This window comes from Brachionichthys hirsutus, chromosome 7 (genome assembly GCF_040956055.1).
Source record: "Brachionichthys hirsutus isolate HB-005 chromosome 7, CSIRO-AGI_Bhir_v1, whole genome shotgun sequence".
NCBI classification, from domain to species: domain Eukaryota; kingdom Metazoa; phylum Chordata; class Actinopteri; order Lophiiformes; family Brachionichthyidae; genus Brachionichthys; species Brachionichthys hirsutus.
In genome coordinates, this window is record NC_090903.1 from 10,040,992 (window position 1) to 10,068,420 (window position 27,429).

The 27,429-nt window shown below is 41.5% G+C and overlaps 1 protein-coding gene across 1 annotated transcript in view; it reads left to right on the forward strand.

Moving 5' to 3' along the window:
• LOC137895537 (SH3 and PX domain-containing protein 2A-like) overlaps positions 1-27,429 on the forward strand; it is a 39,169-nt gene that overhangs the window by 4,923 nt on the left and 6,817 nt on the right. The window contains exons 3-8 of the mRNA XM_068741014.1: positions 3,614-3,689; positions 5,715-5,791; positions 6,445-6,536; positions 11,066-11,097; positions 17,052-17,180; positions 25,752-25,865. Of these exons, the coding sequence (XP_068597115.1) occupies positions 3,614-3,689; positions 5,715-5,791; positions 6,445-6,536; positions 11,066-11,097; positions 17,052-17,180; positions 25,752-25,865 (520 nt within the window). The remainder of the gene's footprint in view (positions 1-3,613; positions 3,690-5,714; positions 5,792-6,444; positions 6,537-11,065; positions 11,098-17,051; positions 17,181-25,751; positions 25,866-27,429) is intronic.

Below are 27,429 nucleotides of genomic sequence, written 5' to 3' on the forward strand. Positions count from 1 at the left end.
TGCTGTGAATTGTTTTAATGGTTTCAAAGTGTTCAAATCAAATTCTGGTAGGTTTGAATTCGCGTTACAATCTCTGCCTAATGTGGGATTGACTCGTTGCAAAAAAAAAAAGGGAGAAAGGTCTCATCATTTATTACGAGCAACTTGTTGGTGGGTGCAGTGAATTCCGAAGCAATTGGAATGCTGCGGTAAAAGAAGGTGACCATGGTAACCATTAATTCAGAGAAGCCAAAGATGGTCACAGAACAATAACTGCCTTTTTAAGAGAAGCCAATCATTTAATGTTAGTCCATCAGCATCGGTCAGTCAGTCAGGGAATTCATATACAACCCCATGTCAACAACAGACAGGGTTGCTGCTGTCTTTTAACAGCCAAATATCAATTTTCATTGCTAAATGAACGACCATAAGTGCACTCACTGCTAATGTCTCAAAGCTCTCCAGTGCACTCAGCATAACTCACAACCGTTCCTCTGGGAAGCCATTATCATAAATTATCAGGATCCCATCTCCCTTTTGTTTTTTTTTCTTTCCTGGTTCTTTCTTCTGCTCAACCAAAGCGAAGTGTGATCCTTTTTAAGTTCTTCACATTGACACTTTTTTCATGCTGGACACTGCTGAGCCAGAAAAAAAGTCTATGCTGAGAAAGGGAAATGTTTTTAACCCACACTGGTTTGACGTGAGCAGATCTGGTCCGTGGGTCAAACGAAGTTTACAGCCAGAAACAAGCCACTGAGGGAACCAGAACACGGGGGGGGGGGGGGGGGGGGGTGTCAGAACCTCCCCCTGAAATTGTTCATTCCCTAATCCATTGTTCTTGGATTAGGGAATTGGCCCAGGTACAGATTAGCTCTGTTTTTTATAACGTGTCCCTTGTGTCTGGGTTATACTTCTGACCCGAAAAAAAAGAAAAAGAAAATCAAACCTGTGCTAATTTTCAATCATGTGAGTGAAAAGGAATGACTGAAAACAGATTAATAAAGCAGTGTAGCCTCATGACTCTGGTGATTGATTACTTCTTTGTGCAGCGTATCCAGAGATTGGACACATTCATTCCTTCCTTCCTTTTTAAGACATGCGTGACACAGGACCCCACCTAGCACGATGAGAGGACATGGACTCCGTGTTTACAGCAGCTTATGGCCGATGTGTCCAATGAGAAGCTGCTGACTATATTATCGTCGCCACCGGGACTTTGATATCCAGGAACGCTTTGAAATAATGCATAGAATCTTTTCCCCGAGAACATTTTATTTCCCCTTTTCTAGTCTGCAAACCTTCATTTCATTGTGCGGCCCGATGTTGTGCAAGAGCCAGGGCGTCACCTTTGAACTCTTTGGCTCCCGTTTTATTTAGTGGCTTGATCACTAGCCGTGAACAACCCAAACATTAGCACATTCCTCAATATTGCAGCACTTGCAGAAGAGGCAGAAACTGTGAGTTCACATGACTTGAATCGGCGAACACTCTTGGACTAGGCCAACCATTGCAGCACGATTGCAGTAAACAACAGTCGAGAGATGGGATTGGATTGTTTTCCCACTCCGGCATTCCTGAAACTCCCTCTGTCAGAGATTCCTCTCAGAACAGCTTCTTTGTCTGCTGCTTAGTGCAGTGTCTCTTTGTCTTCCACCCCCTCCCCCAGTGCACACACTTACACGTGCGCGCGCGTGCACACACACACACACACACACACACACACACACACACAGCCATTTAACTGCTTTAAATGATTACTATTACATTTTTTGGGGTTTCTCCTGTTGCCATAATTTACACTCATAACACTGTCATTTATTCACGACATTGACTATTGAATGCATGAAAAATACGATGACATCAGAGCAGCTGTTGCTACATGTATGCATTTATTTCATAACACTTGACTGACTCTGCAATGCACTGACCAATTCTGTGCAGACACCCCCGAATTAAAGGTTTATGTGAAAAGTTTTGAAAGCAGCTTGAGTGTATTCAGGTGAGTCGGCAGGTTGTGTGTGTGTGTGTGTGTGTGTGTGTGTGTTGTGGGGGTTGTGTTGTAACCTCCCAATAAGAAACCTCTCACTCAGCCCAGGTTGTTTCTGTTCCCATCTTAGGGGAGTGTATTTGGCCACATCCAGCTGGTGAGGCCGATAACATGATGAGTGTGCAGCCTAGTATACCAGACAAACAATACAGCTGCCGGTGCAATATCAGAGAATCTGGATTATTTTAAATTACTGCCCTTGTATTATTCCCACAGTATTCTAAAGAAAAACCGTCTGGATTGCATTTTTATTTAATGCATCTTCAGTTTTAGCAACGTAAATAAGTGGGATTTGTGTTTTTAAGACCAGCTTTGGTTAACCATTGCCTCATGCTCAGCCCTTTTTGCTTTGCCCTTAAACCACAATAATCACGGTCATCTTCTTCTAAAGAAAGATCGTGTTAGCCGTGTGCATTTTATAGGAGGGGGAAATACCAGAGAGAGAAAAAAAAAAGAATTCAGTAAAAGCAGCAATTTTTGTGGAGAAAAGACAGAACCACACAAGGAGAACCCAAACCACCTTTTGATGGTGGCAATTCCAGCAGATCGAGAAAGTTGATCTAACTTTACCATCCAAACTTGATTCTGTTACTCCACCTGGCTGATTTTGACTGGGATTGGACCGAGACTGGTTCTGCACAGCAGTTGCTGCTGATTGGCTGCTATACCCGTGCTGTGGCTGTGTGTGTAACCAATCAGATGGTGCTATGGTGGGTGGGATAATGCTGAAGACAGAGTCGTGACTGCAGGCGGAAAGGCGCGGCAGCATCACAGCCAAAAATAATAACCCAGTCCTAAATTGATTTCTTATCGAATGTCGAATAATCGGCCCGGCTGATTATCGGTTGATCCCTACTCTAAGTGTCTGTTGTTCAACAGATTGCATAAGCATGGCTGTTACTGTGGAATGCTTCTGTGTGAGATCATGGTACTGGTGTGATATACTCAAAGAGCTAACTGGAACCTGTTTGCCATCAGGGAAACTGATGTAATCTGTCATCATTAAAGACTTGACGCAGCATCTATTTCCGTCTGTTTCTTCCCCTATCTCTAATAAATCAGTCCCTTAATCGTCTCCGGTGTCAAGTGTGAACACCAAACTGTTGGTTTCCTCCTCTCGTGTCTTTCTGAGCTCCTTAAGTGGAAATTGCTTTGATTTTGTTCCAGATAAATGTTGCTGATGTAATCCTGTCTACTGCCTCAGGGATCAGTGTGAAACTGTCCGTTGCTGTGCAACGCAGCATTTCAGACTCTCTGTAATTACAGACCATGTTGAATTCATGTACCATAACAAGGAGGTGCTGTTCTGTTCCTGGACAGCTTGAGCCCACTTTGTTTGATTTTATGCCCCACTTTCAGCTTTGACTTATCATTCTGTAGATAAGAGAGTCTTCATTTGCTTAAACCCTCCAACATTTACAAGATAACATTTGACTGCCATTCATAGTGGCATCTGTGTTTTCCAGAATCAGAATACTTTAATTGATCCCAGAGGGAAATTCTGTTGCAATTTTCATAGCAATTAGAATGTCTTGTTTTTGAGTTTCTCTGCACAACTCTCATTTGTTCATTTCTACCTCATTCCAGATGCGAATCCTTGACAAATTTCCAATTGAAGCAGGACAGAAGGACCCCAAAAAGAGGATTATACCGTTCTTACCAGGTGAACAACATCAACCATTATAATATGCACAACACCCGTACACATCGATTTTAAATCTATCCCAAGAGAAAGCAAAAGGTTCTTTGCAAAAAAATAAAAGGCTTTCAGGCATTTTCATGCAAAAGCAATGCATGCTAGTCCTCCTCCACTGCCCAGGTCAAATCAATCTGTGGTCTGCGATCGCAGTAGGAGGGGAGGAGAGAGGGCTCAAGTCATCTGATAAACCTATTGTGAGCCACAGCAGTGAAGAAAGCCTTTGATTGATAATTGGTACAGTGGTACCTCAGCTTACGAATTTAATCCGTTCCGGGACTAGCTTCGTAACGTGAAAACTTCGTAAGTAGAGACGCATTTTGAATGTAAATGCACTAATCCGTTCCAAGCCCCGCAAAAGTATTGTAACGGTTCATGTTTTAGGAGTGTTCATTATTCCTACGCTGCAGAGAGTCCGCAAAGGCATCCAGGGAGGAGGGGCGGTGTGTGTGTGTGGGTGCCACGAGGAGGAGGAGGAGAACGGGAGAGCTGCGTAGCTCCCGTAGCTCTCCCGTTCTCCTCCTCCTCCTCGCGGCACCCACACACACAGAGAGTTACCCGTCGTGTGCTTATTCCAGCGTCCGACGGACGCTACATTATGATATTTTTTTAAAATATTAATCTACCTGTTAGCTGTTACTTTTTGTCCTCTTTGTTTACTGGTCCTTTGCGGTGTTTTCTGCCTCGCGTTTCTTGAAAAACTGATCCGATGACGTCTGCTTTTGCCGGCTTTTGACAATCCGTCGGAAATGTGCGAGGCAGACGTCATCATAATGAGCAATAGCCCGACTTGTCAACACTTTTTCCGGGTGACACGAGGGGGACACGAATAGCGTGCTGGGATACACGCATACGCAACGGGTTGCCAGGCAGATTTTAGGCGATAGCCAATGGCAGAGCAGCTACGAGCAGCTATTTTTGACTTCGTAGCCTGAAACGCCTCCGTAACGAGAGGCAATATTTTCCCATTCAGAAACTTCGTAACCTGAAAATTTCGGATGTAGGGACATTCGTAAGTAGAAGTACCACTGTACATCTCAAGCCCTCCAAAATGCTGTTTTTTATTTCTCTGCAAGCCATATATGGGGGGACTTGTATGCTGTTTGTGACAGTAAACAGCATACACCAAGTTTTATTGGGCTGCCTGCATTTTGACGCTGGTAGTAAAGAGGCAGGCTCATAAAATGAGGATGCGAGTAGCTTTTATCAACTAGCCTCATTCATTTATGGAGTCAAAGAGACTTTTTAAGGAGAAGAAAGAAAAAAGAAAGCTTTTTATTGTCATTGCACATTGCCACACAGCGCACAACAAAATTACATTTAGTTGTGTGTTATGAAAGATTTAAAATGTGTATTCACTGAAATACACACACTTACTCTGGTTTCTTTCCTATCCTACTATTTCAATGCATCAAAGAATGACATTTGGACGTGCACACAGATCTGTAATATAATGAGCTACAAACAAAGGGGGGGAACGGCTCAATGAGAGAACCAAAAGAAAACAAACTAGAGACAAAGTCCAAGAAAGGTTTTTCCAGTAGATACATGTGTGGCCAGTTAAAGAAAGAGGATATACAGGTACTGTATTTATATATACATATATATATATATTTCATCAATAGATAAAAAGATGGTATGTAAGAAATATATTAGAAATAAATGTGCCTTTTCAGAAAAAAGAGGGCAATGGGTTAATAATATACTCATTTACGTGTAATAACCTCCATGACGAGTATTTGGTAACTTAAATCCCATTTTTTAAATACTGCTATTTGATTGGCCAGATTAAGCCTCTCATCATCAGATGGGAACAAGGAGTGTTCCATAGATTGGTAATAAACTTCAACTCCACCATCAGATAAGTCTTACTCATTGCTATGAAGGAAGCTCCCTTTTCATTGGAATGCCGTTTATCTGAAATTTTATGGTATTGGAATTTATTTATTTAGATGTATGATTTTTGACCTTCTTCTGTTTATTCCCCTTCAGGTAAAGTTTTGTTTCGCAGAAGTCACATTCGAGATGTTGCCGTCAGGAGGCTGAAGCACCTGGATAATTACTGCAAAGTAAGACAAAGGCAGCGTAATGCATCTCATAATGTGCTCAGTCTGGATGTGTAAAATGCTCTCTGAACATCGTCCACTCTATGTGGAAGCCGGGCCTCAACATTCATCTCCCTGCACCAGCTGCAACAGGAAATCAACCGCTCTATCTGCACCGGTCATTTCCTAGCACTCGTGTAAACAAGAAGCCAATATGAAGGGAACTGGGGGAACAGGGGGGGGCACAGGGTCTAGAGAATAAGAATGACTCAGCAGACTCAGGGCGTAGCGGTGAGATCAGACTGCAACTTGACCTACTTCTCTTCGGTAGGCCAGAGGAGGGAATGTAGGGCAGGTGCTTCGCCAAGAATAGCAGCAGCTTTCATTTACAGGAACTTTGGATGAGTAAATTAGATTTCTTTGTTGCTATTGTTCCGATGAGGATATCGTTTGTGGTTCCAGTCCAGTGGGCTGAAGCGTCTCATTTTGAATGCGTGCAGCCGAAACGGTGGACACATGACTACACTGCCTCTTTGTGTGCCTGCTCTTCTCATCTGACTGACTCCATAATGACCGGCTGTTACAAGCTGCTTACTCACCAACCGCCAGGCAGAGGCCTTTTTCCAAAATGCAACCTTTAAATTTGTGCTTTTGTTGCAACGTCTTTCTCCCCACAGGCGCTGATGAAACTTCCTTCCCACATTTCCCAAAGCGAGGAGGTCCTTAAGTTCTTTGAGACCAAATTGGAGGACCTCAACCCCCCCGCAGAGTGAGTATAACCATACTGAACACTTTGAAATCCATATCTGTGAGCATTAGCATGATCCCGTGATAGCAAAGCCTGTAGGATTCTCCAGGATCCTTTACCCATCATGAGCCGGCGGCTTTGTTCTGTCTCAGAGATTATGGATGCAGTCCGGTCGAGAGGCAGTGTGCTTTATTAACGAGGACTTCTGGGAGGTCATAGCCGATCCCCAAATTTGTGAAGCTCTGCAGTGTCATGAGAGAGCGGGAGTTCAAGTCTTGGAGCAGATAAAGCTCAGACCAGTCATTAGTCAACGTCAGTTAAAAGTCAGAGTGGGAGTATTTACAGGCCGGCTGCTTTTAGAAGATTTTGTTTCATTTTTTTTTTTTCCTTGGCTACTTAAAGTGTGTCACATTAAATTTAATGTTTTTACCTTTTCAAAGTTCACCTCTCAGAAAACCCTTTGGTGTCATTCTTTTGTTTCACAAGATCACAGGAAAGGCTATCGGCCATAAGGTTGTATTTACACCTGATTTGTTGAACTATTTCTTCGTGTTTTGGACAAGTATAACACAGAGTATAAAGATGAAAGTTTATGCCATGAATAATTCTCCTTATGTTATAGTTCAACAAGTATCAAGCCATAAACATAATGACAGTCCATACAGTCTATAAACAGCATTTGTTTTTGTTGCTCCAATATGTGTGTATAAGAGTGATTAATTATGCAGCCAATAATTTCCTTTGCACATGATTCATTTTAATGTTCTTATAATCATCAGCAGCAGAGCTACGTCAAGTCATCGTGTGATACTGCCACATAATGGTCAAGAGATGTCACTGCACACAGTTGTTCCGTCACAAGAGGGAGCCAGTCGTCAGAATAAAGGCACTGATGTGGGCGAGGTTGTGTTTGTGCTTTTACACAAAAGAGTAAACAGTTGTCATTGGTATTTTTTATTGTTTTAATCTTTCTTTTTAGAATTCTTAAAGTTTAGATTATCTTTGACCTAATACTTTAAAGTCATGTTTTTTTATTATTATTTAACCTTTTCATAGACTAAATGCTGAACAGTAGTGAATATTTTACAGGGAGAAGGAAACTTTGGAAGTCTTATGTATTAAGAAAAATAGACACTATACTATACACTATATACGTGATACATTTCCATTATGGGGATGAATTACACTGGAAAAAGTTAAATCTAATAACCCAATTCAACACTGCAAGGTGAGTCTGACCACTATGCAGATTTGAAATTGACCCATTAACTCACTTTTATTTTATTATTTAATGTGGTCTAATACTTTAAGCTCTACATTTACCTCTAGATTTGTGAGTCTGAGCACATGTGACCCGGTGGGGAGGTTCCTGACTCGGCATTCAAAGTAAATAAAAAAACATCAGCAATTCAGAGCTCGACCCACAGACAGAAATATCTCCTGGAAAATAAATTCAATATAAGAGCTTCCTGGAGTTAACTTTCAGCGTTCAGTTCACGCCGCCAATAAGTATAAGACTGTTGACTTTGTTTCTACAAATAGTCCAAGTTAAACTCACAAAACTCTCCTGAAGACATAATATACGATAACATGACACCAATAAAATGTCTAAACATGTTCTTTATTTTAACGAGTTGTCTCATATTGTTTCATATTTCGGCTGATCTAAAGCTGTCTGTCACAAGATCACGCAAGCGTCTCCGAAGAAAAGACGCCTCCCTCCTTTTTCTTCGACTCTAACCACACACTTTGTTGACACCAAACGTCTTACAGATGTGTATACCATATAGCACAGCTACCGTGCACTCCTTTCATGAGGATGCCAACAGACACACAGAAATGAAGGCATTGTAGCACGTTGCCGTCATTTGCTGAAGAATGACTCTTCATTTATTTATAACTGCTGCATGTCTGTCCCCCTAATCCCCCTAACCTCACCCCCCCCCCCCCCCCCCCAAAAAAAAACAGTGACTTTGTTTGAAACTTTCTTTACAACCTAAAGCTGATTTTTTTTACATCATTGTTTCCCCGCAAGGGAAGTCATTAATGGTTGATTCAGGGTCAAACAGAAATTCTTCCACCCTGATGTCATTGCGTAATCATAATCAGGCCTTGCAGCAGATTTTGGACCATGTGTTTGAGTTTACCGTTAGGATTTGAAGAATCGTTCTTTACCTTCCTTAAAGATAATAACATCTACTGCACATTTCATAATGAGCTGCTGTTCAGTGACCCGTGGACCCGTGGACCCTCAACTGGAGATTATGCATGCAGAGGTTAATCCTAAAGTCAGGTAGGAGTGTCTGTGTAATGTCTACAGACACCTCAGTTCACTGGATTGGCTGATAAATGTGAATAAAGGACTAATATTACACAAATTCCTCTTCAAAGAATGAGCTGGGCTCTTAAGGGCTTGGATTTTAATATGTTCAGTCCATCTGTATGTCCAAACTCATCTCCCGGCATTCGCATAATAAAACCAGAACTGTATGAATTGTATCTATGCGTTGCATTTATACAGCCGTAACCATTTAAATGTTTTTGGAGATATTTTTGCTTCCCTTTCCGACCCCTCAATAATTTGATTTATTCTAGCGATGGGTGGAACGCACACAGAGCCAGAGTTGTGTGCTCAGTCTCCTCCTGGGAGAATATTATTCCAGCTCTGTCTTGAGGGCCACAGGATAGCGGCGCAGGTCAAGCATCTACTTTATCCCCATCATTTCACCCCAATCCTCTATGGCACTTGTCTCCATTTCATCTCCACCCTAGACAACACAGGAGGCTGTATAAACTAATCAAGGAATGCGTAAAAAATGTCCAAATGTCTTAATTTGAACAGTACCCAACCCATTACCAGAAACACTGTAATTTATCCCATTATTTAGTTGCATCTCAGAAAGACACGCTACAACTCACCTTGTGCTTCAAAAAGAACTATTCACGTCATGCATGGTGCTTCATTCCCCGCCGTGATCTGGTTAAATTGAGTTATTTTCACAGAAACTAGACATTTGTCTTCATTCAGCACACACAACTGGCTAATCGTATTGCGTCCGAAGTTATTTAATTAAGTTCCATAGTATGAATATTACTTAAAGATACAATGTGAACATTGCATTTACGGTATCACTGTCCTGTTTAGCTGTGTTTTCACATTCTAATTGCTTTTATTCAGAATTATGTGCATCATTCATGTTTTTAATGACGCAGAACTGCGCTGTAAGCTGTAACATGTGTGATTGGATATGTCTCCGAGTTTGTATTTGCTTGTGCATCTGGAAACAGAGAAGCCTTGTGCCAAAAAAAATGACTATCTGAAGTATCAGAGGAACACAGCGTTGGTAGAAATGTTTTGATTCAGCAAGAAGAGTTGCTTCACTTGAACTTTGGTGATTCCTTTGTAGTTTTCTGTTTCCTTTCTCCTTTTTTTCTTTGTCCTAGAAAATGTGAAACAATTGATTTATACCCAAGAACATAACGTTTTTACACTAAAGAGAATCACTAAATAGTTAAGCTGTAAGGCTTCTTGTTAACGTCACACGATAAACAGATGAACTTGCAACTGATTGTTTGACAGGGTTTATGCGAGGACTCCTAACTGGCCGTGGCTCCAGTCCTGCTGCTGGTCTCCCCGGAGAGCCAGGTGTCTGCTCCCATCTGTGTCAAACCTCCGCTTTACCTCAGTGGGCTCTTGTAGCTCAGTCAGCACCTCCTAAACCGTACACATCATGCATCATGGGTGTGCAGGATAACAGTTTGTTATCTGCCTTACAGTGACACGTGTGCAGTTAAACTCAACTGAATGAACTGAAAGGAATACTACCTTTTTAACCGTTGCTGCTTGCTTCCACATCTAAATGACTAATTTCCGTCAAACTAAAAAAAACAAGAGCATCATTTGGCAGGGCCAACAACAGCGGCAGGTTTGCAATCAGGCAGGTGATCAGTTTCAGTCTGACTAATAAAGACACCAAACCAAAAGCTCACGCCGACCCGTGCAGCGCTGGTGGGCACAGCCGATGACAAACCGCTGCTGTGTGATGCCGACTCGCCTGAAAGTGCAGAGTGAGTTCTTTGACACGATGCTCGTCCTTTGTGTTTTGTTGCTGCCCATGCATGGAACAGAAGGATGCTTTCACATCCGAACATGAATGGGACTCATCAAGACGATATGGCAAATAAATGCCCCTTTGTCGAACAGAGGCAGCTGCATCAGCCCTCAAATGCAAGATAGCTACCATTTTGGCCGACATGCACTGGCGACAAAAATATATGGCGATATTTGTTTTGTTACTGGCCTTGACACGCCCCTACGCCCCATATGTTGTCTCCCACCGTGCCTCCCTCCCTCTGGTTGTGGGTCAAGTTCTGCTCACATTCCCAGTGAGGGTTTGGCTGGTGCTGCTGTGCCAACAACATTAGGATGGTCCCAGGCATATAATGGGCTGCAGCGAGTTACTGGAATGATCAAGCCGTGTTGATGTCGTGACCTGTCTCCCACACACACTCATACTGACCATGCTTCTCCGCTGCTGCTTCCTTTCCAGGGACTGCGGAAGCGCCGGCAAACGTAAGTCAGGTAAGGGCGTATTTTGCCTGATCTCTTCCTTATATTTAATGCATACTTAATTGATGTTGCGAGTTTTAAGTGCCACTGTCATTGTTCTGCTTTGTTAAATTTGAATATTTAATATTCACTGAATGTGGAAAGTGGAACACTGATTCTCCACAATAAAATCCATTTAGTTCATACTGCGCCACATGTGAAATTTGTTATTTTGTGGTTTCACATTGTGCGGCTTGAAATTAGATGAATTTTCTGGATGTCACAACGATTGTTTTTATAAGTGCTTCATGGTTTTAGTTAGTTTTCGAGCAAAGATGCCAGTTTTAGTTTCTGAAATCAGAGGATTTGGGGATTCTCTTTCTCATCACAATGAATTTTATATTTTGGTCCTGGATGAAAATTGAGAATGGCATTTGAGACAATTTTATTTGCCACGCAGTGAATTGATAATCCAGGAAATCATTAATGAATTAATAATTGGGAACACTTTGGAGTCCGTTTTAAGCTGTCTATCATAACAGTGTCACATGAGTACAATGAGTTGTCTGAAGGCCGCATGTTGTGTGATCGTCCATCCAGACCTAACACTTCTGTATCTTGCCGAAAAAACGGACAGAACCCCCCCCCCCCCCCCCCCCGTCTTGTAAAAAATAGTGTAAGACAGGAGAAATCACCTCTTTGGTGAAGGAAGGAAGACAGAAAGGCTAAGCTGCTCAGCTAAGCATTGAGATATGGGCGTAGGAGGCAGCAGGGAAAGTATGTGAAGGGTTTAGTGAACAGCTGTTTAAGTGTTGTATATTTGGGCATGCATGCAGTTTCAGAATATCTACACATGACTAGATTACACGTTATTCCTGCAATGAGATGCAGAGTTGCATGTGGCCACCCTTCCTGCAATCTGCCACAGTTATACAGGACATAACTGGGCAAAGAAAGTCTCAGTAAATGACTTGTAAGTCAATTTTCTGTGGGCAATCCACTTTGAGAGAAGGCTGTGCTGGAGTGGCCACCAAATGAAATAAGACCCCGACCTAATGTCATTATATGTTCCCTCATATTGAGGCTTTACGTAACATGGGATTCCAGATACACAGTGAAATGGAAAAATTGCCGTATTTCAGCTACGTGTGTGTGCGTGTGCGTGTGTGTGCGTGCATGTGTGTGCATGTGTGTGGCAGCCTACATTCTGTCTGTTTAAAACAGGAAATTAGATTCCAGTTTACGTCAGCCACCTTGAAAATTTGTGCTAAAGGACCGAACTTTTTAACTGGTGTGTATTTTGACTGATTTGGTTGAAACGTGTTAACATGTGTGTTGTGTAGTTACAATAAATCGTCAAGACTCAGAGAGCACAGACCTCCGCCGAGCATCTCATTCCCCCCCTAATTAGGTTTAAACCGTCCACACGGTGATCTGGATCATCATTCAAAGGCTATAAATTGTTCTTGGTATCTTTAAACACCAACCATGAAAAGTAAAATTGATTCGGAGTTGGTGTGTATTTTTAACTGACTTTTGTATCTGTAAATGGGGTTTTCAATTTTTTTTTTTTTTTTTTTTACTGACTCCATTCTGGATCAGATCCGGATAAAACTCGGTGGTAAGTTAGAGATCCCCACCCTACATGACTGTGTCAAATTCCATAAACATTGGTCAATAATCAACCGAGATATTGAGGAACAAATTATGAAACTCCATTCACTGCAATGTTACTGAAAATTTCAAACTGATCCACAATCTAGGATCTCATCTAGATCATCACCAAAATGTAATCATCTGTATCTTGGTAACATTCCCAAAATTTCATGAAAATCTCTTCCAGATCCGTCCATAACCTTTTGACGGACGGACGGACAGACAGACAAACGCCGGTGATTACATTACATAACCTCCGCCTCGCTTCGGAGCACATACTGTCTGGATCCTCTATACGTGACCCCTCAGCCCTCACCATAGACCCCCTGCCGAACATTAGTGGTTAATGCAACTGAAAGAATGGTCTTCCTTATTTCAAGCTGGACAACAGATGAAGTGCTGCGAGTCTGTGGTGACATTTGTGCTGTAGCTGCAGCTTGTCTTTTCCGTAATTACATGGTGCAGGTCTACCATCCACTGTCCTAAGCAGCAGAATGTAGCCGTTCACCACAGAACTGCAGGCGGTCAGAATTTCAACCAGGAACTCTGTTTACCTACACATTCATAGATGATCCCTCCTCGCTGTTGGTCTCAGCTCCATAGCTCCATTTTCAGAAATGCTTTCGCAACCGTCATAATTCTTTTCTCTCTCTTTTTTTTTTTAAACCTCACTTTTAAGTGTTTGTGTTTTGAACTTCGTTTGTAATTTATCTGTTGTTCCCCCAACCGATTCTGAGTAATGGAGATAAGTGGGAAAAAAAGTGATTTAAAAGTCAGTTATGTAACATAGTTAAAAAACTTTTTTTTTTTTTTTTTTTATATTGGGCCATATCTCAAATCCCCTCCTCCCTCTGCGACTTCCTCTCATGAGCCCCCATGGTACGAGGTTGAAGTCTATGTCACCAGCAGAGATCACTATGGTCTGATGTATAGCGCCATCAGCTGACTGCTGATGTGGAGGTCATCAGGTCACGGTCAGACAATTGGGAGTGCTGTTTGATCTAACCCTAAATAGAACATCTTTCAACTGCGGTGGCATTTTATAAAGATGCAGAAAAGAGAGAAGAAAAGAAAGAAAGACAATGGGAGGAGTTTCACAAATACATTTCTTATAATTCACATCATCTTTAAAGCATTATCGATAATCTTCTCCCACATGAGGACGGGAGATGAGCAGGACGCAGTCAGAAATTGAGTGGGAGAGGAAAAGAAATGGAGCGCTTGAGGGGTGTAGTGCATGTGAAAAGCAGCTGGAGAGGAGAGGAGGTTTACGTGGCAAGTGGAAACCATTTCAGTGTTGCGCACAGACCGAGGGAGTATGTTTATGTGTGCAGACTCGCTGTCTTTATTTGAGCTGCTGGTCTCCGGGGGCCTGCAGGGTGTGTGTCCATGTGGGTGTTTGCATGCTCTGTGTGTGCATGCTTGTTGGGAGGAGAGAGGGTTAATCTGTTCAGCTGTGTCAGATGGGGGGGGGGGGGGGGGGGGGGGCAGGAGGTCTGCATGTTTGTTTGTAGATGGATAAGATTTTAAACTTGCAAAAGGAAATCATTAACGAAATGAGCACGTCCAAATCTTTGTGGACAACAGCACACCCAGTGTGAGCGACTTCTCACTCATTGGACGCCGCCTGTCAGCTTTAAACAGGCATTCTGCTTGTTTTGCTCACTGCTCCTTTCATAGATCAAGCTTAAACACACGAGTGTTGAAATGTTTCTTATTCCAAGTCCAAGCTCAGCCCCTCACCACATGGAGCAGATCCAACACTGGCTGCTCTGTCTCTGATATGTGACCGTCTGTCTCAGTGGGCACCAGCGCTGTAGGTATAAGAAATCAATCACATGTGAACACGTATTTATTGACAGCTTCCTGCTGCGGTGTCACTCACAGGGAAAATTGTAGTTTGGCGCTCTTTTGTTGCTTGTTTCCTTTCCTTCCAGCTGTCGGATATTAAACATTTCAATCCCTGCCTGATAAGGTGGAGGTTCGAACTCCAACTAAATGAGCATTTAGACCACATACTAATTCAATGACATGAGTACATCTGTAGTAGAGTGAAAAGCAGTTTGAGGTACTTCGAGCTGCACATCTGCTGCTGATGAGCCAAACAAAGGGCCTCCACTTTGCCAGATTTTAGTTCCCTCAATCCAGGCTTGGTTTTCTAAAGTTACCTTTGTTTTCAAAATATGGCACTGAACTTGCATGAACTGAAATTGTGTTCATTGCATCAGCTGTACGTCAACACCACCCCTCAGGTTCCAAATCTGTTTTGCCTTTACTTTAGTGTAATCAATTCAATATAATTTTATCATCACGGATGATGAAAGTAATTTTTTTTTTATTATTCACTTGAACTGCCAATCTTGGTTTGGCTATGCGTGCATTATATAAATTATTAAAAAGTTATTTGTTTTTTCTCTTTTTCCAGACATTGTCAAAGAAATCATATTTACAGGGACTTGTTTAATCAGATCTTAATTTTATTTCAAAACCAGATGTATTATTAAATATGCAAGGAGAAGAAGGAGCCTTTGAATAGTATTCTTAGCTGAGAAATTATACCTTGGAAAGATACTTCTTATCAATAAATATGCAATATCAGCTGACAGCATTTAAGGTTTATGAGAAATGTAATTGTTTCAGCAAAACATGTTCAAGTCAGGAATTGCATGCTCTTGTTGAGCCAGCATTATCAGTGTTTAATTTAACCATTCTCATATTATAGTGCTACTTTTAAGAACAATAAGGCAAAATCCAGAATTGAAATCTTTCCAGTTTATGCACCCGACTTTGACAGAACGCAATAACCAGATTGCATGAAGCATCATAAACCACAGTAATCCAGTGTCAGACGCTTCTGCATTTCTAGTTGTTCGATTCATCTTAAGTTTGAGCTGCTTGACGTTTCAAATTTAAACCCAGAATCCAAATAGAGAAATATTAATCTTTAGTCTGAAGATCTGCCACAAAGTCTCAGATGTTTCTCAGTCATTCCTTATATATGCCTCAACCCTTCCAGCTGTTGGATTCATTGTTCTTATTTTCTGTCCTCATCCGCCCCCCCCAGAAACGGTTTTAACCACAAGTTTAATTTGAGATTATAATTTGTTGCTAATGTGAGCCAAGCTTTCACTAAATACAACTGAAGGCAGGTTGTAAAGGAAGTAATGCTCCATAAATAGAGATTGTGGTTTACACTGTGATTGTAGAACGTTTTCTATTAAGTCACACGGTAAAGGTACACTGCATATCTATTTTAGTAGCATTATTAGAGTAAAACCATATAATATCTAGTATAGAGAAGGGGCTTCCTTCTATTTGGAGCATTTTTGGGAACCTCTTGTTAATTTGTGAACTAATTGTTGCCGTGTTTGCATCTGGATTCCATCTGACACATGCTTAGATCTGCTTTAGACCCATACACTATACTCCCCTCAAGGATTTACCATGACCACAACTTTAGCCTGGCTCTGTTAACACGCAACAAGTTGCATGTTTTTGTTTGTGTTCACACATTAAATCGTGCGTTTCTGTTCTCAGAAGTTGATCCTGTAGTTAGAATAAACCAAATGTTAGTCAAGCAGTGGAAGTGGCCGAGGTAGGAAAGCCGACATTAAAACTAAGTCACCGCCGGCGTTTATATGGTTAACCCAGCGAAGTACAGAAACGAAGGCTTTCATTGGCTGTGTTGCACGCTGTAGTCAGAGCTCTAGTGTTTCATGAGACAGAAGGCCATCCCTCCGAGCACAGCTCCAGCCCCTTCATCTGGTTCTATTTAAGGCCTCTAGTGCTGACTCTTATGATTGGTGTACACAACCCCCTACTCTTCCTCCAGCTCCAGCCCCAACTGAGGAGAAGGAGGCTTTTTAGCAGATGGTTTATTTTCCAAGGGAAACCATTTCTTTCTCCCACTCTACTGTCCCGTCTCCAGTTGGATTTAGCTCACTTTTCTATCACTACCCTGCTTTATTAATAGCTCCTGTTTCCAGTGCGTCAATATGACGACCTCCGAACCTGATTTCAGCTTTGTTGGACAATAAGGATGAGGCACCTTCAGTAACACAGAATGGATTTTTTACACTTGCATGCTTGATTGTTTTCTGGAGGGAGAGTCTTTTCCTGGTCTTGTAGAATTCCCGTTGCCCTCGTTGATGGGCTGGAGGGGGATGCAGCTCTATGGCTAGACTCTTGGGAAGATGCATTGAGCCCTGTGAATATTGCGATTGGCTGAGCCCTACAGACAAAGTGGCCTATGGCACAAGTGCCCAGCAGTCGTTCTCGTGGACCTATGGCTGGCAGCTGGCTGACAGCGTGTTTTTTCCCATCAAACCCAGGTCTGGATGCTTCGGATCCCATGCTCCTGGAACAGTATGTAGTGGTGGCCAACTACAAGAAACAAGAGCCTGCAGAAATCAGCCTTCAAGTGGGCGAGGTGGTCGACGTCATTGAAAAGAGTGAGAGCGGTGAGTAATCTAAACAAATACACAGCAAATATAACTCGAGTGGGAACATGGAGGCTGCATTGTGTATATATGTCGGACAACAAGCAGGCTATTTCATGATTCAAATGAATTCCCTCACCTCCTTTGTCCCTTGCTTTCTAGCTGTTACTCAGCCCCATCTAGAGGCTCACTTTGGCCTGCAGTCAGCCCTGGTTTTTCTTTTCTTTTTTCTCCACTGTTGGTTTAGGATGAGGGCCAGAATGTTGCCTCTAGCAAAAGGAATGTATTCCAGACTTGTATTAATTATTCCACTTCACTTAAATGGAAAACCAGCAAGACATGCTAGATTTACAAATGCCAGCTGCAGAGAGTCCTTAGTCAGCTGTTTAGCCTCTGGAAAGAGCAAAACAAGGCCAAGATCATGTTTAAGGATGCATGTGAATCAATTTGACAAAATGCAATGGTCAGTCAGCAGCTTCATGATATTCTAGGAGTATGCGCTAGTACTTCTAGGAACTTCCATCTAATGTGGGTGGAGAAAGCTAAAGGACACTTTGTTTATGTAAAATCTGAATTGTACAGTATATTTGAGATCTGCTCAGAGAGCTTTTCGGATTTTATGACAGCAATCCGAAAAAGCTTCTCATTTTCAGTGGCCAAATCATCCATCAGCCTTATTTTGAAAGAAATGTGCCGTGTGAAGTCCAAGATTGATTGGAGATGTATGGACCCAGTGTGATGTCCAAGGGTGGTGCTCTCAGGCAGTAAACAGTAATGGGTCTCTTCAGCAGCAGAATGGGGAGAGGAAGATGGAAGAGAAAGAAGTAACCAGGAAAGGGTTTCACGATGGGTGTGAGTGTAAACGCCTTCCAACACTGGCCTCAAGGAAGGCTGTCTGTAGAGTAGGAACGCTTTGAAGTGTCAAGTGCCTTGCCTTCAGGTTTGTTTGTTTTCACTGCCTACTCCAGTATGATTTCAACTCATTGGGGATCAGTAGAGAGGAGGCTATTCTCTTCATCATGGGTCTTACATGAGACCCCCTTTTCATTGAGCTGTGTGGTCCTGTGCTTTATATGCCCCATCCACACAAAGTGTTTGCTGAGAAGTTCTGTCTTTGCATTTTTCAAAAGTTCAGCATTCGTGCTGCATAGTTTTCTAAATGATCCCTGTAAACATGGATTCCCAACGCCTATTGAAAATGCAGTGGTATGCATGCCAGGGCAATAGGTGACAGTGTAAGTTTTCAAAGTCAACACCACAGAAAATATCACAGACTTCAGCAAAAACAAAAAAAAAGGACAGTCCAGTCCAACTCTGTGTTTTTGTTGTTGCCCTGGCCATAGTACCGGTAGGCTGTTTGCGCTCTGCAAACATGGAAGAAAGGTATCAGGAACCATAATAGGCATGTATGAAGCGAGGCTGTCATCATTGTGTTCAATGCACTTTGTCCACTTACATGTCAAGGATAGCATGACATTGTCAAAAGATTCCACTGTGGGACCTGCTTACAAAAGTTTGTGTTTTAGTGCTGTAAACACTGTTCTTGTGCAAATGGATGGCAATTTAAAACAAACAAAAAAATTATTTGGGTGAAATGTTTTTCATACACACATCCAGAGGAGTAGCCCCCCAAATAGAGAAGAAAAAAAAGTAACCAAGTGCATAGGTTTGTAAAGCAAGTGCAGCTTTTGGAATTTAGTTGTGATATACGTACATCAATCAGTCATGTGCACAAGTTTTTATTATCATTGCTTGAAAAGCATCTTACTTTTTGCATATCATTCTTCCTATTATTTCACAAATGGAATGTTATATTGCAGCATTAACTAGGGACAGCAGCTTTTTTTGTTTTGCCATTGTTTCATCAACTCATCAGATGTCATGTACTGTTTTGTTACAATCGGTTCAGCTCATTCATTCTGCTTGAATTTTGTTGTTTTTTGTCGAGACTTTGTAGAAAGCAAAACAGTAGATATAAGATCTCTGAAAATACAATTTAAGGTCATTTAGCATTTCTATTATACACTGACTGACACTTCCACAGTAACTCCAGCCACCTCATGCTGTAGTGTACATCATGCTATAGAGACTTTTTCCAGCAGCATAGCTCGCAGTTAAATGGAAACTTAACACCTCCTTCAATGGAGGTCAGCTCCATTTGCTCCATTTGTCTTGGTGACATCACTCCGTATAGCCCTCTGCCAATGGTAACAAGTGTGCACTAAGATTTGTGAGCTCATGTGATTTAGCATCCACTCCGTTTTAGGAGTACAAACACTTTAGGGGTTTCTGACAGATTGAGCTGCACAATGCAGAGCTGAGTAGGTTTAAAGCCATCCAGAGTTAAAGTGCAGTGGGTTCCCTGCAGAGTCTTTGGATGCACCAAGAGAAAAATATCTGCACATTGTCACATTTCTGTTTATGGTATCAGCATTGTGTTCACTGCAGATTGTATATGAGATATTTAAGAGAGAAGCACAGGGAGAGCGCTAGAATTGGAATCTTCTGCCGCAGTCCTCTGTAAAGGCTACTGTACCATAAACTGCAGCTGTGGCTGTGGCTGGTGCCCAGTGCAGTTATCAGCTCTTCCTTACCATGGATTAGATAATATATGCCTTCAACAGGACCAGTGAATCTAGGTCAGACCAGTAAGCGAGCTTAGTTTCTCGACTTTTCCAGCCGGCTGTTTCTGAGCCATGGCGGTATTTTGTATGTTGACCTGCATTTTAGTAGTTGCTGTAATTCATATTGATTTCTATGTCATTTATAGTAGGGTTGACCATTCATATTTTTTCCAGGAATAAAAATTATTTAACAATGTCTTTCCTTAAAACACCTTGCAATAAATGCAATCTCAAGGTGTAATGGCATTTTATTATTGTCAAAAACTAAATAAATAAATAAAGCCATATATAAAATTTGTTATATAATTATTAATTCCATCCTCACTCCCTTTGCAGCTGTTTTATGAGAGTTTGCCAGTGGGAGATGCTGGCTCAGGAGGGAGAGCGTAGTGGAGGGAGGAACTCAGGGAGAAAATGGAAAAAGACATTTCCTGCCAAAGTTAATGGTTCAGAGAGGTTGGTTCATTATAGTGGCTTAATGGATCCTCCAGGATAACTCCTTAGTTTACACTAGCGTATAGAGATGTTAACTAAATTGAAGCTAGCATGCCTTGTCGTCAAATGTTGCCCTCTTCTGAGGCAGTGTGCAGGAAAGGAAAATGACTTGCAGCTAATTCTGGACGTATTGCACATCTGGTCTGCCTGCACCTCAAGGGCAGTGTCTGTGGTGTCGTGCCCAGTGTTGTGTAGAAAATCGCTCTCAGACAGGGTTGAACCCGTCCAGATCAGCCTCTATGAATTACAGTTTGACTAATGAACTCCAGAAATGTCTGTTTTGGGGAGGCCAGTTGACATCATCCTCCAGCTCTCCCTCTAGACCCCCTGGCACCACCCATGTGCAGCTTTTATTGTATCTCAGCTCTACCCATCTACTTAAACAAGAGTTTAAGGAGTCACTTACTAACACCGTAATCTTAAATGTACAAATTTGCCCTTTCTTATTTTTATTATATATATTTATTTATTTTTACGCATTTTTTACTCAAATTAGAGACTTTGATCCTAGGAGGCAACTGAGTTTAATCTTGGCAGATTAAGATGTGCTAATACCAATAATGTCTTTATGTTCATGCTAGAAGCAAGAATATGTATGGGTTTAACACAGTTGCAGTAGCGAGATAGGGTTTGTGTAAAAGATTAATCCTATATAATTTTCATGAATCTATAAAATGGTAAATCCTAGAATTAGATTTAGCCACTTTAGGCTACATAGGTTGTTAGCCGTAAAATCTTGTGCTGAAATTTCTGTCACCTTGAATACATTGCAGTGAATTTTCGAGTTTTGGTTACATGATCATGTTCCACTCTATACTACACACTCAAAATACATCAATTTTGGTGGTCTCTTAACTTTCCATTCACTAATAAATTATGTTTGAGAAATACTGAGGTAACCTGCAATAATAATTGTTGATGAGCTGCAATGGTACGTTGTGCTTATGGCTAAGGATAAGATTAAGAATAGAATAAATGTTATGCCTAATCATGTTTAAGTAAAGTCACAAAGAGGCTAACGTGACTTTAGAGGGATGTTTGATATGGCCAAATCCTCATATCCCAATATCGGGACGTTTTTCTGCTGTTTGGAATTCCCACATCACATTTAGAGCATAATTCCTGAAAGAACAGACACACAATTTTACTATATCATCGTGCATTGTATAATGCAGATAAAACACACACACAGAGGAAACATAATGGTGTAGTTTGCAGTTTTTGTCCTAAGTTGTTTTCTCTTTCCTCCCTTGGTATGTGCCGTTTCAGCAGGAACATGTTTAACAAGTATAAAAGAAGCAAACTACACAATGCTTGTCAATGAACCACAGGCATGCTGCAGGACCCTTGCCAAGTATTAAATGCCTATTTTAAACTGAAGCTGCAGCACCAGATGGAAGACACATTATGCTCTCATAGTACTGTAATCCCCATTGTCCACGTCCTCTCAGTTTACCATAGGAAGCACTAATGACTGTCTCAGGAAATGAAGCTTTCACTGCCACTTAAGATATTGAAACTGAAATAGGAGGTTTCTGACTTGCATTTGAACAACTCCTGTATTGTCTTGCATCTTTTCACTGAGCTACGCAGACATGGAATGAGCAAGAGAAGTGCTAATAGTACATGTTGTGGTACTAAACCGGTACAGAAATCGGTCTGTGGAGCTGAGGTGACTCAATAATTCACCATTGAGTGATTCCAGCATTGGAGAGGGTGGTCTTTCAAACGACTACTGTGTGTCCAAATGAGCGGCGAGCACACAGACTGCGGGCTATACCCTCGTTCGAGCCATGAGGGGATCCATTCAGAGGCGGTGAGGGACACAAGGTTATTCCTTAGGTCAACATCAACTCTCACACACACAGGTAATTGAAACCCAGTGTTTAATAAAAAAACTGGAAGCGTGTGTTTTGGCCTGGATACGTTTTCCCCTTGCGCTTTGACACTGGATCCACTGCTAGTAAATACAGAAGCTGGAAATGAATGAGGTTTTCCCCTGCTCTACTTAACAGTGGTGTCAGATATCTGCAGGACTGCTGACCACTGCATTCCTCACCATTTCAGGCTATGAAAAAAAAGCCTCCTTGCGCTGCTGAATCTGTGGTTCTCACAGCCTTGAAAGATGTGTAGAAATGTTTTTCACCAGTATTGCAGAGAAACTCGAAATCGTAAGTGTAGGTCCGATTTTTCAGTGTAATTTAAGGTCTGTTTGTCACACTGATAAATATGTAGAGAGTAGGATTAAGGATTATACCAATGTCATACTATCTTATAGCAGGCCATTGCTCGTTGCTTGATTTACTGTTTATGTACATTGGGATTTGTTTTTTTCGGTCATTTGGGAACTTTATTAAAAAAAAATTCAAATGTCAAAAATCTATGATTAACCATGGGTCTTTGAGCTAATGGGGTTTCCAGATGGCAGATAAATTTACTGCGGACAAACATAACTTAGACAGCGATGATCACTCCATGTATGTTTGTATCGGTAAAATATTGGTTAAATAAAACGTAAGCAGTAAAGCCTTTGCCTTGTGCACCTCATGCACGAGTAACCATTTCTTGTCAGTGTGTGATGCACAAAACCTCCTCGATATAAAGACTTTGGTTTGATACAGAGTCTCCTGAACGCCGCCTGTTAGTCTTTGCTCTGGGTTAAGACATCGACTGCTGGCTACATGGCTGTATACCTCATAGTATAAACTTGGTTACAGCTGTTAGCGCCACTTAAAACATAATGTTTCATGAATTTCTTTTGGCGGGAAAAAAAAACATGTCAAGACAAACAGTTCTGAGTCATCTGAACTCGGTGTTTGTGGTCATGATCCCATCATGAAGTCTGTATGAAGTCTCCACTAGAGAGGGTTGTGGCTTTAGCTATTGTCTTATGGAACCACTGACCACAAAACTAAACTCTGCTCAACTTCTTTAAAAGTTTTTTAACTTACTCAGGATGTGGACTAAGTAGCTGTAATCATAATATTGGACAAGGTTTAGCCCAGTCTATATTGCCAGTCAGCATTTGCCAGGCTCCCTTGAGGTTCAAACTGTGCAGGATTACAGTTTTCCTTACCGGTACATGAATAGCAATAGAGGGAAACGTTGAACAGGTTGTTGTACTGACAGATTAAAAACATTTAATTCACCCTTTTTCAGACAGCGCAGTCAAACGACTGGATCTAAATCACACATGCTTCACTTTTCTACTCCACCCACATCTGTTTAGAGCCCAGCTGTCCAGGAAACAAGAAGGAGAGAACACATTTCCTCCTAATCACATTTCTATCATTTTGCCTTTCAGCAGCTGAATCCAGGTCTTCATATTCTTTCAGCTTCACTATTAACTCTTTCACTCCTAACAAAATTGCTGACCGTTGTTTTGTTTTTTTCCAGCCCTAACCAAACATATTCAAGAAGAAGAATCCGGGCAAAGTATACCACATGTAACAATAATAATATAATCAATTCTGAAGCCCAAAACACAACCTATAGATTGAGTACATCCACCATAATATCTGATATGTTTTTTTTATTCCCCGAGATGGAACATTCAGGTGTTACAGTCACAGCAGTATAGATGGATAAAGAGCTTAAATAGAATAAGCAAATAGGGCAAGAATAGGAATACATTGCCATTACCAATAACATTGTACTTAATTGTTTGCTGAAGTGAAAAATAATATGTATCCCTCAAACTATGTGTGTGTGAGTGTGTGTCAAAAGTGCGAAAATTGTCATATTTTTTCTTTTCACTCCTGCCAAGCCAAACCTTTATAAAGTCGAATTTAATGTACTGTTAATATACTGTAGTTGGCGTTGCCCTTTGCTGGTCATTAAACAGGACACAAGTGATATTTAAATATTCTCAGTGACTTAATAAAGTATTACATTTTTTTCTATTATAAAGTATCTATTTAATATCAGGACGTCACACCATTTTTTATTTTTGCTAGCTTATTGCTCTGCTGCTCTATCTGATTTATTCGTGTGAGGTTTTGCTCAAGCCGCAGCCCTGGTTTGAAGTCTGAGAACATTACATGGCTTATTGCATATAGAGCCCCAGCCAGCGGGATGCTCAGAGGCAAACACTAATGGCATCGTCCCATCTGGACCCTCCCAATCTCTATGCAAAACAGCTCCAGCTGCTGGGGCTTGTTGTTGTGGTGCTTAGTACGTTCCTCATTTGGATAAATCATCCCAAGCATGAATTGCAACGGTCATGCGAAGGGTGAGGTCACGTCTAAGATAAAAAAAAGCCAGGAAAGAAGATCTTCTACTGTTCAGGTTAAACTATTAAGACCAGGGATATGGCCAGGGATTGTCATCAGAATTTGGCACTGCCAACTTGACATTTACATATGTTTTTGTAACTATAAATACAGCATGGAACTGCTATCATGAGCAGGTGTGAAATTGTATTTAATATAATGTATAATATATAACTTGTATCCAATTTTCGTTGACTTTAAGTATAAAACATTCACATCAATCAGGTCCAACATAAATTAATTAACTATAATATAACACTGTGCTCTCCAGCATACCTAGAACACCAGTAATCACTCATCCAGGGGGACCAAGAAGTCATCTGTGGATGAATGTCTGTAAAATCATCATCAATCTTGGCGTCGGCCTCTGCAGTGGTGTTGATGTTGATTCCTCTTTGACCTCCTGGACGTTTGTCTCATCTTCTTCAGAAACGCGTGTATTTCTGTCTCCACTGTTCTTTGTTTTTGTATTAATTGAGTGTGACTAAACCATCTTGTAAAACACCATTTCTGAAGGAAAGTTTCACTGGAGCGTTGGAAGTGTGATCTTTATGGGTTGTCTGGACAGCTGTCGGCCATATTTTATTCCTGTTGCCATATATTTGACTGTTCCTATGCCAGCTTTGCCCCGTTGCTTTCTTGTGGAGAGCTGACACAAAATATCAAACTTAATTCATGTTATAACCGGTCAGCACTCTTTAACCAAGTCAATAGATCACTATATTACACTTTTAGTTTATGGGTTTCTGGCGTTTTAAAATTGGACATTACTGCTGAAATGTTTGTTAGAAACCATTTTCGAGAGCTGCTGCTAGATGCTCCACTGTTGCTCTTTCTACATTTTTAATCTCCGTTCTTTATTAAGTAGTGATTTTCATGGAAATGCTTGCAGCCATCCAGCATTGCACAACCTCATTTCGCTGCTTTTCTAATCAGCTTTGAAATTAATCCACACATAGAGCATTTACATTTGCTGATTGTGACAATTCTTATCTTGGAGGGGGCTTGTTTTCTCTGAGCACCCTTCCTGTTTTGTGTACCTTTTCATTTGTATGGCTCATCAAAGACCCAAATGCAACTTAAGTCCTTGTGCTTTTAGATTTAGGATGCACCCATCTTGACAGTATTATGCCTTTTTATGACACCTTGGCCAAACATGCTACTTGGTGGTGCTGATTTCAAGCCTCTGTGTTTTTCCATAGGTTGGTGGTTTGTCAGCACCGCAGAGGAGCAGGGTTGGGTTCCTGCTACCTATCTGAACTCACACGGCGGCACACGGGATGATTTGGAGCTCGGTGCCTCCAAAGCTGGAGAAGGTAAGTGAAACTCTCCTGCCACTGACCACCCAACCACACACACACACACACACACTGAGACACAACTTCCAATATTCTTTTTAACACCCACACAGCCTCTCACCTCAATCCTCAGTCTTTGATCTGTTTAAAAAAAAAAAACAGAGTGAACTTTTTCACCAGTACCCCGTTTCACTAATGACTGGCGCCGGACTGGTGTGGGCACCTCTCTCTGTCTGTCTGCCATTATAAGCATGCTTTAACAGAGTGTAGATTCAGGCCTGGGTAAACAGCAAGCAGGAGCTCCGGGAGAGAACCAGACCACAACTGCCGAAGCGATGTGCTGCACAGTAACGCTCTGTACAGTAGAGGTGCAGCACAGCACCGCTCCATCTGACCTCGGTGGAGTGACTTCATGAAAGAGGCATGTGTTTCTATCGTGTTTCAAATCACGGCCATCATTAATTAAAGCGAGCGCTGACATCAATTCTGCTGTTCCATATCTGCTTTTCATTGTCGATAGATGATAACTTGGCGCACAGCAGACGAGTGCTGATGTTAAAATTTGTGAGCATACTTGAGCCAGAGAGGAATCCAAAACCCTGATAAGAAACACACCCTTGTGGGGCTCGGTTTTGCCAAAATATGATGCAGACCCATATGAGGCTGAAGATGGGGTCCAATCGTCTCTCTCTAGCACGGCCAGATACGGCTATCTAGCCAAGGCTTATGTTCAAACATTATTGAAGAGAACATTTTCATCTCAGAACACCAGAGCTGATTTGGTGTCACACACTCAGGTTTGGATCTTTTTTTTTTTTTTACAGGTAGATCAACAATTGATGCATATTTTTTTAAACTTCATGGAGTACCATGTTGGAGAAAACCAAACAAAGAGAGGCATGGGAAGGATTAAGTTGCACTTCCAAACAATCATCGAGATTTTCCAGTCATCTGGCCAAAAGCATCTTTAGCTGTACGATTGTTGTGCTTTGTAACAATGGGACCCTGGTTCCCTTTGGTGTCGTATATCTAGTTACCCGAGGGAGAGAGAGAGAGGGGGGGGAGAGACATTTGGTTACACATTGTTGCTCTTTCACAATATGTTAAACTGCTTTGTCCCCATTGGGCCTTAAAGAATACACATTTATCGAGGTACGATTTACGCAAATGTTAAACCAGACTCACAAATCTAAATGCAAACGTTTGCATCCAACACGCCTCTCTGCTCCGTCTCTGAGATAGATGCTTCCAGAGGGTTTTTCCACGAGGGATGATCTGCCAGCCTAATTAGCGTTTATGCATCCAGTCTGTCAGGGGAATGGCATGAAATTCATAAAGCATCTCTTTGTCAGGCCTGTGGTCTTCTTCAACACTGCGTGGCACCACAGCGGCACAGACAAAAGCACATATTTCTGCAGAATTTGAGATCAAACACATGCTCTCATTCATTGTATTGGTCACATTTTGTTCCACGTGGATGAAGCAATAATCCAACATTTTGGCAAACATCCACTGCTTGGTATCACTTGACCACTAAAATCAGCCGACTAGCACCTCTAAAGTTAAAATGTCTACATTGTTT